At 35.7% G+C, this 15,614-nt stretch overlaps 1 protein-coding gene across 1 annotated transcript; it reads left to right on the plus strand.

The window, feature by feature from the left end:
• The first annotated feature begins 2,513 nt into the window (after positions 1-2,513).
• LOC126969423 (ecdysone oxidase-like) lies at positions 2,514-8,760 on the plus strand. Its single transcript, XM_050814830.1, has 4 exons — positions 2,514-2,628; positions 4,282-4,412; positions 4,723-4,853; positions 7,050-8,760. The coding sequence occupies exons 1-4, from the start codon at positions 2,561-2,563 to the stop codon at positions 8,607-8,609; spliced, it is 1,890 nt and encodes a 629-aa protein (XP_050670787.1). The 5' UTR covers positions 2,514-2,560; the 3' UTR covers positions 8,610-8,760.
• Positions 8,761-15,614: the final 6,854 nt, after the last annotated feature.

The raw sequence follows: 15,614 nt of genomic DNA on the forward strand, positions 1-15,614 counted from the left end.
TTCAATCGTTTTGAAGATTACAATTGTAATTTACCTATGGCCAGCTTTTGATGAACCGCAAAATAATATTCAGAACGTAAATGAAATTTAACTCAAATTTGATTCATCAAATTTGAGTTAAGTTAAGAAAAAGAGCAAGATTTTATGTAAAAATAATGTAAAAAATGTTTTAAAGATAACAAAACACAATTGCAAATGTATGACAGATTCTACATTTTTATACGCTTTTTATAAGCTTCACCTTTATGTTTGTTTGTAACCGACTTATTTGTGAGCGATTTTAACCCACTGTATACGGCCAAATTGTTATGTAGCAAGTACCTTGCGTAAAATGCACAAGTCTGATAAGTTATTAAGTCTTTTGTGGGGCGATGTATATGTACAACACGATCCCAGAAAATGTTCAAAACAAAAGTGAAGGTTACTATAACATAAATGACTTTCTTAACGATACCACAGATTGGGAATGGAGTGACTGCCCTCGGGCTATTAAATAATAAGATTAATTGTACAATATTACTTTGTCAACATATTTTTTCGATAAAAAAAAGCCTACTGAGTTTGTTGCGCCCATTCTTCTACGGTCTGAGGCATTCGTTTTGGAATGGCTAGTAGTTTTCGACTTTCAATAGGTGACGCCACATCCTATTTTGAATAAAAATATTTGAATTTGACCCAGTCGAAGATTTATTTATATATTGGTAATCAACAGATGAAATGATTGATGGACGATGATGATGAATCAATAGCGTTACAGTAATTATATAAACAATATTATAATACTTAATTCTTAAGGCTATTATAGATTACTCATATTGTTAATATTATTTTACAATAGTTCAAGAACAAGCTGTATTACAGAATAACAGCTGCCTCGTGAGTCGTGTGTTTCTTATTCTCTGTGTGTATGTTCTTGTGTGGGTGTGAATGCGTATGTATGTATTTAGTTGATAATAATATGTATATATTTTAAACAAATAAGTAAGGCACTGCTTTAGACTGGTGTAATTTCACGCTTCAATTTATCTTTTTCTAACAAGAAGATATCTAGAATATCATAGTTATTATTGTAATTATTTTGAATCCTACATATAATCAAGTTTTTATAAAAGTTCGTTTTAGGACGTGGTGGACCCAGGAGTTTCGTATGACGTTTTTCTATATTGTGGTACAATACACGATAGGGCACTCAATAATTCTGAACAGTTTTAATTGCCCGACAATAGAGCATGTAGAAACATAACACCTTGTTGGTTTCGGCGTAGTTTCAGTGGGTTTATATTAAACAATCTACATGCTTCATCATATAACGTCGGGGTCACCATACCCCGCCGGCTCAACATTTATGAGCACGTCACGAAGACCATCGTGTCAACAAACGCCGTGATAGCCTTACTTCGTCCAGTGCTCTCCTCAAGCCTCCCTCTGAGGGTGAAGGTCTTGGTGAACAAGACCCACCTACGCAGCCGACTCATGTACGCCGCGCATGCATGGTATGCGCTCGTGACCCAAACTAATCGGAAAAGGCTACAAACCATTCAGAACACGATCGTCCGCGGGCGAATCACGGGCGCACCATGGTAAGTGAGGAACCAAACAATCCAGAGGGACCTAAGAGTCGAGAGCCTGGGCGACTTCATTCGTCGTCTCACCGTGAACATGTACGCACGTACCGACGCGTCATATATTCATCATCTGCGGCGAGATTTGGACCTCTGGAATGCTCGGCCACTTGACGGTCTACGCTACCCGTGCGATCTCATGCGGGACGAGGAAGAAGAGCGACGTGTTTGCGCCCGGGCCGGCTGATCGTCCTCCTCTTCTTCGGGGCTTATCGCCAGGACCCGCGCAAACTTGAGTCAACTCACCGGACTTGACAATGGAGCTGTGAGAACAAGTGCTCCTTTAGCTCCAAAAGATGACCTCATCTGCTCCCCGAACAGAAATAACTACTTAAGATGAAGAAGAGGACAGTAGGGAGCAACCGCTCCCACCTTAATGACCCACCCGTCTCCACATGTGGCGAGTGTAACTTGCTGCAAGGGACGAGAAGTCCCGAACAGAATCAAAAAAGCGCGTACAATTTTTTAAAGGACCGGCAACGTTCTTGTGATTCCTTTGGTATAGTAGGAAAATGTGTGCGGCAATGATCACTTTACAACAGGTGACCCAAGCGCTCTATTGTCCTCGTTTTTAAAAAAAATACGTGTTTAGTAAAGACGGGGGAAAAATGAAATGACAATGAAAAATACACTTAATTCAGTGTATACTTAATTATAATAAAATGTTATTACAATAGTTTTAACGCCCCTTAATAATTTTCATAATAAAACATTTTGACTTAATGCTAATTTATCACATTAACTTATCCACTAAAACTTCTTGTAAGTATTATATTTAAATAAATTATTGAATAAATACACATGGCGTGTGGAATGCTCTTAATACTAACCATAATGTATTTAAATATTACTTAGAGCTATAAATAGTCAGTCATTTAGAATTTACCTCGATCCAATTACTTCCTGCCGAATTCTATTACTTATATGTAGCTCTAAAGATGACTCTTAACAAGTTTTTATTATTTTGTGGTACATTCATGGTACAATCTTATCATGCTATGTGTTGGTAAGTAAATTTTATTAGTCTTAATTTAAAATAAGAAATTTATTTTCTTGTATTATATTATATTCTCAGGATGTATAATTGCTTTGAAGAAACTAAATGAAATAGACCAGGGTCGATAAGTTTTCAACAAAAAAAAATAGTGAGATGAAACCTAATGAAAATGGAAGAGAATATAGTAAAAATTAAAGGAAAAATAAATTACGGACGATCTGAGGTCGGGATGTGGAAAAGAGGGGGTGTTTTAGGGTAAAAAACGGTTTATCTCGATTTCCGGCAAAACTACAAGTCCTATGGAAAAAAGTTAAACGGCAAAGTTGTAGGTAATAAAAAGATCTACAACTTATGTATTCACACTTTTTTGAGATAAACTCAAAATATATGTGTAAAACTGCTGCTAAAATAACCCCCCCTTTTCCACTTCCCGACCTCGGATTGCCCGTAATTTATTTTTCCTTTCATTTTTGTGATATTCTCTTCCGTTTCCAATAGGTTTCATTATTTTTTTAATTTTTAATTTTTATGATTGACTATTATTATTTCTTAAATTTTTATGATTTTAAAAGGCTTAAGCACTGGTCTATAACACATGTGTCAGTCTAAAATACATCCAGCTACACATAGAGTATTCCGTTCATCTCTGATCTATTTGTTATCAGAATAACTAGAATGGCCATAAAATTGTTAAATTTAAAAATATTTTAACAATTTTTAACGCGTTTATTGTGTTCGAAACTTCTTATGTGCTTCAAAATATTGAATCAAAATAATGGAATGAAATGTTAAAGAAAACTAAATTGCAGAGATTGCCTTCTCTGTCATTTTCAAGACACTTCAAGGGCGTAAAGTCCTATATTCGTATATCGTATTATCGATAGATGTACATCCTATGTCAAATACCATAAGATATTGGGGCGGCTACGTTTTGAAATCATATAAGACCTGTTCAACAGTTTGATATCATCTTTTAAAAATAAATTTACCGCTGACTCAAACCAAGTCATTACTCACCTCCATATCTTCTTATAAAAGCTTTACGACCGAACTTCCGGGCGTGATGGTTCCAGGACCATTTCCACTACAAATTTTTCAAGAGCCTATAGAGTTATTGTTATTCAATAGGAACATCAACTTTACCAGTGGGAAAGTGTAAAACTGTAAATATTGATTTAAAAGAGGGACAATGAGTTCCTTGCCACTACTTCTCATTGCAGCTCAACTTTTCCGAAGTAGTGGTAATTGGTGAAATTGAATTTTGATATATTTAAGTGTTAACCAGTGGGAAGCTCCTTTGCACAGGGTGCCGGCTAGATTATGCCGTGAAATAATAACTAATGTGTAAACATTATTATGTTTCGGTCTCAAGGGCGCCGTAATAGTGAAATTACTGGCAAATGAGACTTCATATCTTATGTCGCTATTTTTGAGGTTTTCCAAGAATCCTGAGCGGCACTTCATTGTAATGGGCAGGGCGTATCAATTACCATCGGCTAAACGTTCTGCTAGTCTCGTCCCTTATTTTCATAAAAAAAACTTAGAAAACATGATTGTCGGCGCGCTCACTCACTGTAAAGTAACCAGCAAATTTCTTTGCCTTCTTAAATTTCTTTCCATAAAATAGCAATTTTCTGATTATAACATTGTAAATAATTACAGCACTAATAATACAGACTGCCCTAATCCAACGACAGGCATGGCAGCTTCCATCTTCAATGATGCATTAAACTTTTTTCAAAAAGATGAATGCAACATTAACAATGATGTTAATCCCAAATCAGATGTAAATGGTAAGTTTAATATCGAGTTATATGAAATTCACATAATGGTGTAGATATTAACGTAAATAAACGAAGATAAAAATTTAATACAATCGGTTTGTTATTAATACGATTATTCTGTACAAATTGTATATTTCTTATGATACATTATTTCAGCCAATGAATAATTGTTTAAATTATTGCAGCAAAACCTCAAAAAAGTTAAGAAAAAGATTCTTATAAAAAAATAGCCACATTCACAACAATGTCATAATTGCATTACGTTATTGTAAAATTATCAAAAATTAACCTTTTAGTAACAGATGAGGTTTGTTTGCAGATCAAGATGAATTTGATTTTATAATTGTTGGTGCTGGAACAGCTGGGTGTGTTGTAGCAAGACGTCTTGTAGACCAAAATTATAACGTATTGCTCCTTGAAGCTGGACCAGAGCCACCCGTAGAAGCAAAGGTGATTTTTATGATCCACTATAGAAAAAAAATGCATATTTTGTGAATGAATTAACAGATTTTACTTCATATTTTGGTAATATTTAACAAAGTTTTATGTAAATGTTTTAATAAAACACTACTACGAACAACTTACGAACCAATCTACCAATTTTGACCGGTTTGGTGTCGATCAACGTGGTTTGAGTTTGATGCACTTAATGCTGAATAGTTTTTGGAGTCAATCGTACCGATTAGGCGTTTAATAGTTATTAAAAAAAAACTGTTTTGAGATTTCCTTGAACCTACCGCTCCGTGTCGGTCCGAATTGTATTCAAAATCTAAGTTTAGTTAAGCCCTTTCGAATGGTACCAACCTCCATGAAATCGGTCGAGCAGTTCAAAAGCTATAAGAGGTTTACACACACATACATACAGACGTACGGACACTATCGCGGGAATAGTCAGGGAAGCTTCCTAGGACCTTAATACGTCGAGATCTGACGGAAACTAGATTCACTAAAAACTGGGTAAAACCAATAACTTCCCGAATTATTGAAAATTTTCAATTTTCTTAGCGGGAACTTAAAAAACTGATATATTAATTGATATATATTTTGATTTATGTTTTTCACTATTATCATTTGTAATTATTGTAACAACCAGTCTTGACTTAAATACAATAAATACAGCTGTGTCCACTAATAACGGTAATTATAAGAAATAAATTCTAACGCTTTGAAAATACTGTCTGCCAGTTCACGATAATCTCGAAAACTACTCCACCGATTTTCATGTTGTTTTCAGCTATGGATAGCGTGGTTCTCGAGGAAGGTTTTAGTATAAAATTTGATTTAGTTTGATACGGCAATTTTAGTATCTTGTAGTTTCGGTACATTAAAGGTTGCCCAAAAGTAAATAACGGCATTAAATATTATTTATTGCAGTATACTTAATATAGTTTCTTTACACCTCGAAATAATCTTTTACCTAATAATTTTCTATTTAATTTATAATAGTTTCATGTGAGTTTATGTTACGCAGTTACTATAATATGCACAAGGACAAAATTTTGTCATTAAAAACGTAGATTTAAATGTGAGTTGCTTTTCGTGCTCTAATAGCCTAAACACATGGTTGGATTTGCTACGGCCGGATAAACGGACGGACCGGTAGGCGCCTTGCATCAATTGGTCCGGCGTCTTACTCAGTACGGTCCGGGTGGTAATAATAATAATTTTGTGCGATGGATAATGTGACATACCATCGATTATTATACTAAACCGCGTCCGTTGGTTCCGCCGTAGCAAATCCAATCATATTGTGTTTAGGCTATAAAATATTTCGCTAATAACTTCTATGTGCATACAGAGAAGAGGTACTTTATAATTGGCTGCGGATTCACTCAGTCATTATTGAATACAGTCCATACTCTATAATATGCTCAATATCAAACACTAAAGCAATGTTACAGATTGAAGACCATACTGATGAATTAACGGTCACAGTAAGAAATTATGTAAAGTTCCAATAGTAAATATTTGGATATCATATAGGCAATTAGGCAGTGCCTACCTCGTTATGAACCTCAATAAATATAGCACTAGTGTTTAAATTAATTTACTACCCCTATGGTTGCCTGCCATATGTATGTATGTATACAGATTGCATATACGAAGCAAGCAGCGTTTCATACAACTTATGTCGTACTGTCGGACTAAAGCGCAACTACTACTAGTTAGGTCTACAGTACCTACCTTGCTAGAAAACCAATGCCTGATTTGAAGTAAAAGGCATAAGGGTCAACAACTTTTAATTCATTATTATCATTACATTTATATGATTTATTTGCAACAACAAATATTGTTGGTTATATTTTATGAAGGTGTTTGAAGTATGTAAAAGGGGCTATTTAATATAAATCTGATCCTCGAGCATGTGTACGTGCAAGAGCTTGTATTTAAATTATATAATGTATTTTTGATAAATCTATAAAATTAAAAATAAATTAAATTAATTTCTATTGCCATTGATGTCCACTATCAATAATAGCTGTAACTATCAATAAATTAATGTCTACAAAGAGTACATAAATTAAATAATATTAAGATATCGATAAACGCTTATTATCGATATTTTTCACTTACGATACATTGAAACACCAAAATCAGTATAAATACCTTGCTGAGATATTTATTTACTGAAACGTTTCATTTCAGATTCCTAATTTGGATAAATCCATGTATATGACAAAATATGATTGGCAGTATTACACTGTTGACAATGGCCTAACAAGTCAAGCACTAGTAGGTGGAAGTACTTACTGGCCACGTGGAAAAATGCTTGGTGGCAGCCATCAAATAAACTTGATGTTTTATTACAAGGGAGTAGCACATGACTATGAATCTTGGGAAGATCTTGGTAACAGCAATTGGAGTGAAGAAATTATCAATAAGTTTTTTAAAAAAGCAGAGAGCTTACAGAGTGAAAAACTATTAAATAATGATGAAATAAAAAATAGTTATGGCCTTGATGGTCTTCAAGTCATAAATACAGTAAATTTTACATACAGTAATATTATTGACAAAATACTCGAGTCATATCAAGAAATGGGAATAGAAAATAAAGAAGACTTAAATACTGCAAATTTAAGCGGTTCGGGTAGAGGTACAGTGACTGCTGCAAATGGAATAAGAACAACTACATACGCCATGTATGTGGAGCCAATAATATCAAGACAAAATTTGAAAGTGATAAATCAAGCATACGTGACAAAGATATTAATTGATGATGATTTGAAAGCTTATGGTGTTGAAGTTGATATTGATGGAAAAAATATGACTTTTAATGCTAAATTTGAAGTTATTTTAAGTGCAGGTGCAATAAATACACCACATTTGCTAATGCTTTCAGGTGTAGGTGACAAAAAACATTTAGAGTCAAATAATATTGAATGTAAAGTCCACCTGCCAGCAGTCGGTCAAAACTTACAGGACCATGCGGCGGTTTCGATCCCTATTATGCTGGATCCACAAAACTCCACATCAGAAAGAGACGCTAACTTTGATGTCATTAAATACTTATACAACCGTACTGGATACCTAGCACAGTTAAGCGTTACAGATATAAGTGCGTTTTATTCAAAAACTCAAAATCTCTCGTACCCAGAATTTCAAAACTTGCTTGCTATATTTAACACTCCATCGGAACTTGAAATGTTTCTCAGCGTTTTAAAATATAAAGAAAGGGTGATAAATTCATTAAAACAGCAGGCTCAAAATCATTCAACTTACGTATTTGAAGTAGCTTTACTTCATCCTCTGTCCCGCGGATCAATCGTATTAAATTCTTCAAATCCTTATGAGTACCCTTTTATCGACTCTAATTATTTTGGAGAATTGAAAGATTTGGAGCTAATTACTGAAGGGATTCAAATATTAACCAAAATAATAGATACGGACTATTTCAAGTCTAATAATGCATTTATACCAAGGTTGGAATGGCCTGATTGTGATCAATTTGAATTAAATAGTGGAGATTATTGGAAATGTGTAGCAAAGAATACAGTTACTACATTATATCATCCTGCTGGTACTGCAAGTATGGGCCCCGACCCAAAACAATTTGTGGTTGATGATCGACTACGAGTTCATCTTATGAAAAACTTAAGAATAATAGATGCAAGTATAATACCAAATATCACCAGCTGTAATATAAATGGACCCACTTTAATGATTGCTGAAAGAGGCTCTGCTCTGGTAATAGAAGATCACTCATAATATCAGAATAGATGATTTTTTTCATACAAAACAAATCTTATCAATTACATTTACAATACAATGAATAATATAATAATTGAATATATTAAATTAAAACTACTAGCCACCAGAGTCATTGCGGCAGGAAATATATGTTATGAATATATTAAAATTTAATTTAATTTCTCTACTTTTCTCTATTTTAATTAAATGTACTCATTTCAAATTAATTAAAAACCACCCATGGAACTCCTAACATCATAATAATCTAAAATAACCTCTTAAGTACTACAACTTTAAAAAAGCCAATTATAATAATATAATTGATCAGAAACACATAATCGGTTATAGCAGTTGGTGTGACAGAGGACAATATGTAAATTATTTTAGGTCAACTAAAAGACAATAAAACATCCTGATAGTGGTGGTAGTTTACGCACTAGATCCGGATTCCGTCAACCGATTTCTTTCCTTTAATCGTAGAAATAGTTCTACGACTACTTCGGACCGTGTTTTCACGGATACGGTTCGGACTCTGATCGGACGTAGTGAGAAAGCGCTCTGAAACCCACGCGAGGAAGACGAAATTTTATTTAAGTATTTAATCATTAATAACTTTTATGAATCATATTATTGTGTTATTATATAGAGTTAATTGTATTAAGACTTTATAGCTCGTGTTTTAAATAAATAACGTGTATTTATTTTGCGTTACCTTATTAAAGTATTCGTTCTTACCAATGTTATTATCATCATTATAAAAAACGATGTTATTAGTGAGATTTGTATTCAAAATATAATATTATGTTTTTAAATTTTAGTGTTTCAAAGCAATAATGACACAAAATTACTTTGTGTCATTTAAGCAATCTGCTTAAGATTTGATTTATGTTGTCTCAAGCATTTCACTTGGAATACTTATAACTAGTTATGGATCTAATGCCGTTATATACATACCTATGCATCAACCACATATACTGAAAACGTCAGTTTAACTTCATTAACCATCAGAAATAAGACAAGCACTCTGTATCACTTCAATCTCAGAAGCGTCGTTAGCCTCCTGCAGTAATCACGTGGCCATCGTAAAACGTTTTACTGGAACACAATAAACTAACGGCATTTACTGCAAATAAATGAGTAGAGCAATCTTATTTCTTCGCTATTTTTGAATAATATCATTATAGAGTGTTATTAAATAATTTAAACAAAATCCAGATATTGTCTCGTTTAGCTAGAGAGGGTTTTGGCTTGTGTTGTGCTGTTAGCTTAGTTTTGACATTCAAAACTATTGCATTTCTCTCACGGGTAAGTCGCAATAATAAAATATCAGAAAAATTTTCTTAATATTCTTCCACGGCTCTCGAACTTAAATTTCATTGATATTTTCCTTGTTTTTAATGAAGGCGTTTCCTGAAAATTATTATCTTAGCTTAGTTTTGAGATTCAATGCCATTACACTACTTTTACGGGTAAGTCACAATAATATATTGTCAGAAAAATTTGTTTAATATTCTGCCACGGTTCGCTTATTGTTTTAACAAAGGCGCTTCATGAAACTTATTTTCATAGCAGTTGTGAAAAATTACGATTAATATAAATATAAAAAAGAATTATAAAGGAATCAATTTTGAGAAAAAAAATCAATTAAACCAGTGGGAGGCTTCACTGCACTAGATGCCTGCTTTAGTGTGCAATGACTATTTGTGTTATGGTTTGAAAGGCGTCGTAGTTAGTGAAATTATAATTGGGCTAATGCAGTGTTAAGTGTAACATCTTATGACTCAACTATCAAGATGACAAGCGGTAATAACATACAAGGTGTGTCTTATTCTTAATATATATAAATTACATGTGACGTTGTTTGTCCGCGATGGACTCCTAAACTAATGACAATTACTTCATGGAGTGCAGTTTAGTGCAACTTGAGGGATAGAATAAATTTTATTTCGGGACCCATAATTATTATTATTTAGAATATCTGTTTTCTATTGACATATTTTCTATGAGTGAATTTAAGAGATTGACGCACGGTTTAATAGTTCTACTGTGAAACGATTTCATTATTTTATTTTTTATTTTATTTTTATTTTATTTATTTATACTTTAATAAAACGGCGTAAGCCAATTACAATATTAAAGTAAGAATTAATTACAAACTAGACATATTACACAAATAATAGTTAATAAATACAAAGTTTACTGTAAATAACTAACAATTAATTAACATCCAAATACCGTTCATCCATTCCTCTCACAAAAACGCAAGCACTCTGTTAAAATCGTCTGCCATCCATCCGCAAATAAATCACAAGCAGGGTTGGCTTCGAGAAGAGCGTTGAGAGCAGAGAGAGACCTCGGTATAGGTGAGTTGGTGCGAGCCACAGTACGATGTGTCGGACTTGAGAACAATCTATGCTTGCGCCTCGAACAGTAATTGTCCGGTACAAAGATTCTACATAGCTCAACATGCAAACTCGGCGCATCTATATCACCTCTGAGAACTCTGCACATAACTGTGAGCTGCTGTCGTTTTCGCCTAACCTCGAGGGTGTTGTAGCCTAATGTACCCAGAAGAAATTTTGTGGGATACATATAGGGGTAGTATCCATGCGTACGTTTGTAAAGGTACCTAAGAAAAGCTTTTTGCACCTTTTCGAGAAGGAGTACATAAGTACTTTCATGCGGATTCCACACACACATAGCTGTTTCTAGCTTGCTGCGCACTAAAGCACCGAATAAAAGCTTTATGGCTGGTTCAGATGTGAAATCCCCAGAATTCCTCAAAACAAAGTCTAAAATTCTATAGGATTCATTGGCCAGAGTGGTAATATGATCATGGAAGGTTAATTTTCGATCGAATGTGACACCCAGGTCTGTGATAGTTTCTGGTCGAGATATCGAATCACCACCAATTTTATAATCAAACTCTATTGGGCACCACTTTCGACCGAAAGTCATGGCAAAGCATTTGGACGTATTAAATGCCATACGGTTCCTCAAGCTCCACTGGAATACAGCTTGCACATCATTTTGGAGTGCCATGCAATCTGAGTCAGATTTGATTTCTTTGAAGAGTTTCAGGTCATCAGCATGCAGGAGACACCGAGAATTACCAAGCACATCTGGAAGATCATTTATCACTAAAAGAAACAGAAGAGGCCCCAGTATCGATCCCTGACTAACCCCAGATCGCGTGTGGTAATGATTGGATTCGAACAGACCAAGCCGGACATATTGTTGACGGTCACGCAAGTAGTCTGCGATAAGTCGGAGAAGTCTCGGTGCAAAGCCAATAGCGCTAAGTTTTTGTACTAATATGTCATTATTGACCCTGTCAAATGCTTTCTGGAAGTCAAAGTAGAGCACGTCAACCTGAGAACCACGATCCAGTTTTTCCGAGATAAAATCAACTAGTGACAACAAGTTAGTGTCTACAGATCTTTTCGGTCTAAAGCCATGCTGCTCGCCACAAATGTATTTGTCCACTTACGCGTATATGTAGTTGTGAATAATGCTTTCAAATACCTTTGCGGGCGAAGACATCACTGCAATAGGACGGTACTCTTCAACTTTCGATTTATCAGAGCTTTTCGGTACTGGGGTAACTCTCGACAACTTCCATTGGGACGGATATTCTCCCGATTCCAGGGCAAGATTGAAAATATGACAAAGAGGCATACAAAAGTTCTTTTTTGCCAGCTTTAGAACTGTAGGAGGAATACAATCCGGTCCTACGGAACTGCTCTGCTTCAACTTGTTGATTCCACCTATGACATCATCAGGTGTAATATGAAAGATGTTTACATAATTGCTGTCATACGTTCTATCGAAGCCATAAGCTTCATCTGTATCGAGTACAGGTACATCTGGCAAAAATGTGCTTGAAAAAAAGTTGGCGAAAGCATCTGCAGCAGCAACACCTGAAAAAGTTTGCCCCTCAAAAGTCACACTAGGTTCAAATCCACCTTTGGTGCGAAGGCTTGAAACGTGACGCCAAAAACCGCGAGGGTTGGCTTTGATGTTAACTTCAATATACTTAATATAGTCGCAATAGGATGACTCTATTCGGGTTTTAAGATCTGCTCGAAGTTCTGACAATCTTCTGTATATTTCTGGTGAGTAAGAACATTTCCATAATCTATGCAACTTCATCTTACACTTGATATCTCGGATAATATCACACGTAAACCAAACGGGGTAACGTTTACTATGGCATTCTTTACGTCGTTTCCTAGGCATGCACTGGTCAAAGATATTATAAACGGATTTATAAAAATTTTCAGTTGCATCTCTCACAGTATGTGCCTCCAGAACTGTACGCCAAGAATTTGCCTCGATTAATGCAGAAAAAAGCTCATAATCGCATCGACTAAAATTCCAGTCCCTGCAAGGATTTATATTAGATGGCTCAAGAAAATCTGAACGGCGACATGTATCGAGCCTGACTTCAATCTCTAATGGTGGATGATATGCGTCGGGCAGAACTATACCTTCAGCAGCCCTCCACACACATCGCTCTCTCGAACCAGAATTACATCAAGCATACCTCCAAACATATTTTTGATAATGTTGTTCTCAGACAGATTACAATATGATAAAAAATAACAATAATAATTATTAATATTTACGGATGCACTATTTAAATTGAGATCACCTAATATTAGAACTGGTGCTTTTAACACAGTAATTGTGTGCTTCACCTTACAAAACCACTCCATATAATCACAGTCTCTAGCACTAGGTTTAATGTATACAACGCAAACGTAGAACCGATGACTGTTGGAGCCGCCTTAACTGCGGCTGATGAACCGGTTGTGTAGCCGGACGCCAGAGGGGAGCCGCCGGAGAGGGGAGGCAACGGTCGTCGACCCACTCGGCAGTGCCACGTCCCGCAGTCGCGTCAAACCCTATCAGCACGACACCCGCGCACGCGCATCTACCTATTTACAATATTTCCGCATACGATAACCAGTTACTTTGTGCTGTCAATAAACATTTAACTACAGTCCGCTGTTTGCTTCGCCACCAATGACCATGCCGGGAAAAGGATGCCCAGAGATCCTCACCATTGTCGGTCTCCAGTTCATGGCATCTGCTCAATATGACAGGGGAACGGGCAGCAAGCGCCACACCACCACATGGCGTGTCTCTATCTCTGCGTAGAATACTCCAATTTGCACATTCAAGCTCAGAAGTCTCCACAGAGGCATCAAGAAATGTTTCCGTAGCGGCTACAATATCACAATCATTCATTGCTAAATTATTCCGCCACATACGCAATTTCGTTTTCAGACCGCGGACGTTCTGATAGAAGATTTTAACGGTTTTATGACGACTACGCTGAACGAAAGGGCTGTTTCTTGCCTCTAGTAACAGGAACCTTGGTAGCGTCATTGATTGTTGGCTTCTGGTGGGTAACCCAAGCCTTAATTCTGGCGTTTATGGGCCAGGCTTCAGCTGAAAAACATACCTCATAAGCTGCCACAGGTATACCAATCTTGTAGGACTTATAATCTCCTCTTGGGTTCAATTCCTGTACTGTACAAGTACCGGTGGGGCAAAGCTGACGAAGATACTCTCTTACATCTTCAACACACGACTCCATGTTCCACAAGTGCATGTATTTACGAGGCTCCACTGCTTTGAGATTTGTACTAGCTGGACCGGCAGTACCGCATAACGAAGCTGGTCGACGACTTTTCCTTGCAACTTCTATCCACTGGTCATCATCAGGGTCGTTACAGGAAGCCGCTGGAACATTCGAGTCATGTACTGCTGGTTGCGATACTTTGCATTAGCCTTATTGGTCGATGGACAATGAGAAGGTTTTGGTGGCAGATGCTGAACTTTGCTGCAAGATTTACCATGATAAGATTCGCGACGTTTCCTGTTCTTTTTAAGATTTACAGAGTGAACAACCGTGGCAGCGCTAGGCTCACATTGTGGCTGCTCAATAACACTGTCAAAATTCTGTCGTGCAAAATTTATGTTTGCGATGCTATTGTCTATTATTCGCGAGGTGTACACATCAAGCTTGTTTCCAAGAGTTGCTAATACAGACACAACCTTGTCAAGACGATCCTTTAACTCAGTGACTTCTTGCCTTAAAAGATAAACTTCGCGAGAAAGTTGATTCGTATCATCAATAGTTTCGAAGAAGGTGTCATCCGTACCTTGGGAATCATTTCCGACGGGGTTCTTCTTTCGAATAGTTATATTTGAGCTATCCATGCTGCTAGTAAAGTTGCTCAAATAAATGAAATGAAAAAGAAAATATAATAAAAAACAAAAAAAAAAAATCAAGATTCCGGTGGCTCGATCGCCATACTCCGGGTATCAAAGTGTTACAACTAAACGATTGAGCTAACCGTGACTTGGATGTCAGAATGAAAAATTCAATTGCATGTGGCTTATGACAAATTATTGTCAGAAAGTATTGTACACAATAGTCTTTGGTATTAATAACGAAACGTACAATTTAGAAGTACCCTCGCTATTATTTACTCACTTGCGAACATTAATTACTTTAAAACTGAGATAAATCCACGATTTTTGCATTGAACTAATTATAACGCACTATTGTTACTATTAAGGCTTCACTTTAGACACAATTCAAGCAAAATCTTTGACTCTAGCCACTTAAATCGAATTAAAAATGTTGAGAGTGATGTGCACGTTACACGGCACACGATAAGAAGGTACAACAGGGAGCATATTTTACGAAATAATTCTTGATGTTATGAAATATTATTGACAAATTCATAAAAAAACTGTATTTTATTTATCATGCATGTACAGAACAATGTCTGTCAGGTCAGCTAGTATATTATAGATATTGGGTTAAAATATATCTTTTAAAAATAAAGAAAGTCCATTTCGAATCCCTGTCAACTAAGAGAAATATATTAAAAAGTTTTATAGATCACTTCAGTGAGTATTCGACACCAATGAATATAAGTTTACATTCAAAGATATCTTTGCATTTGAGACGTAATAAAATTGGAAAATGCACTTTCAAATGTT

The sequence above is a fragment of the Leptidea sinapis genome, chromosome 18 (genome assembly GCF_905404315.1).
Source record: "Leptidea sinapis chromosome 18, ilLepSina1.1, whole genome shotgun sequence".
In the NCBI taxonomy this organism is placed as follows: domain Eukaryota; kingdom Metazoa; phylum Arthropoda; class Insecta; order Lepidoptera; family Pieridae; genus Leptidea; species Leptidea sinapis.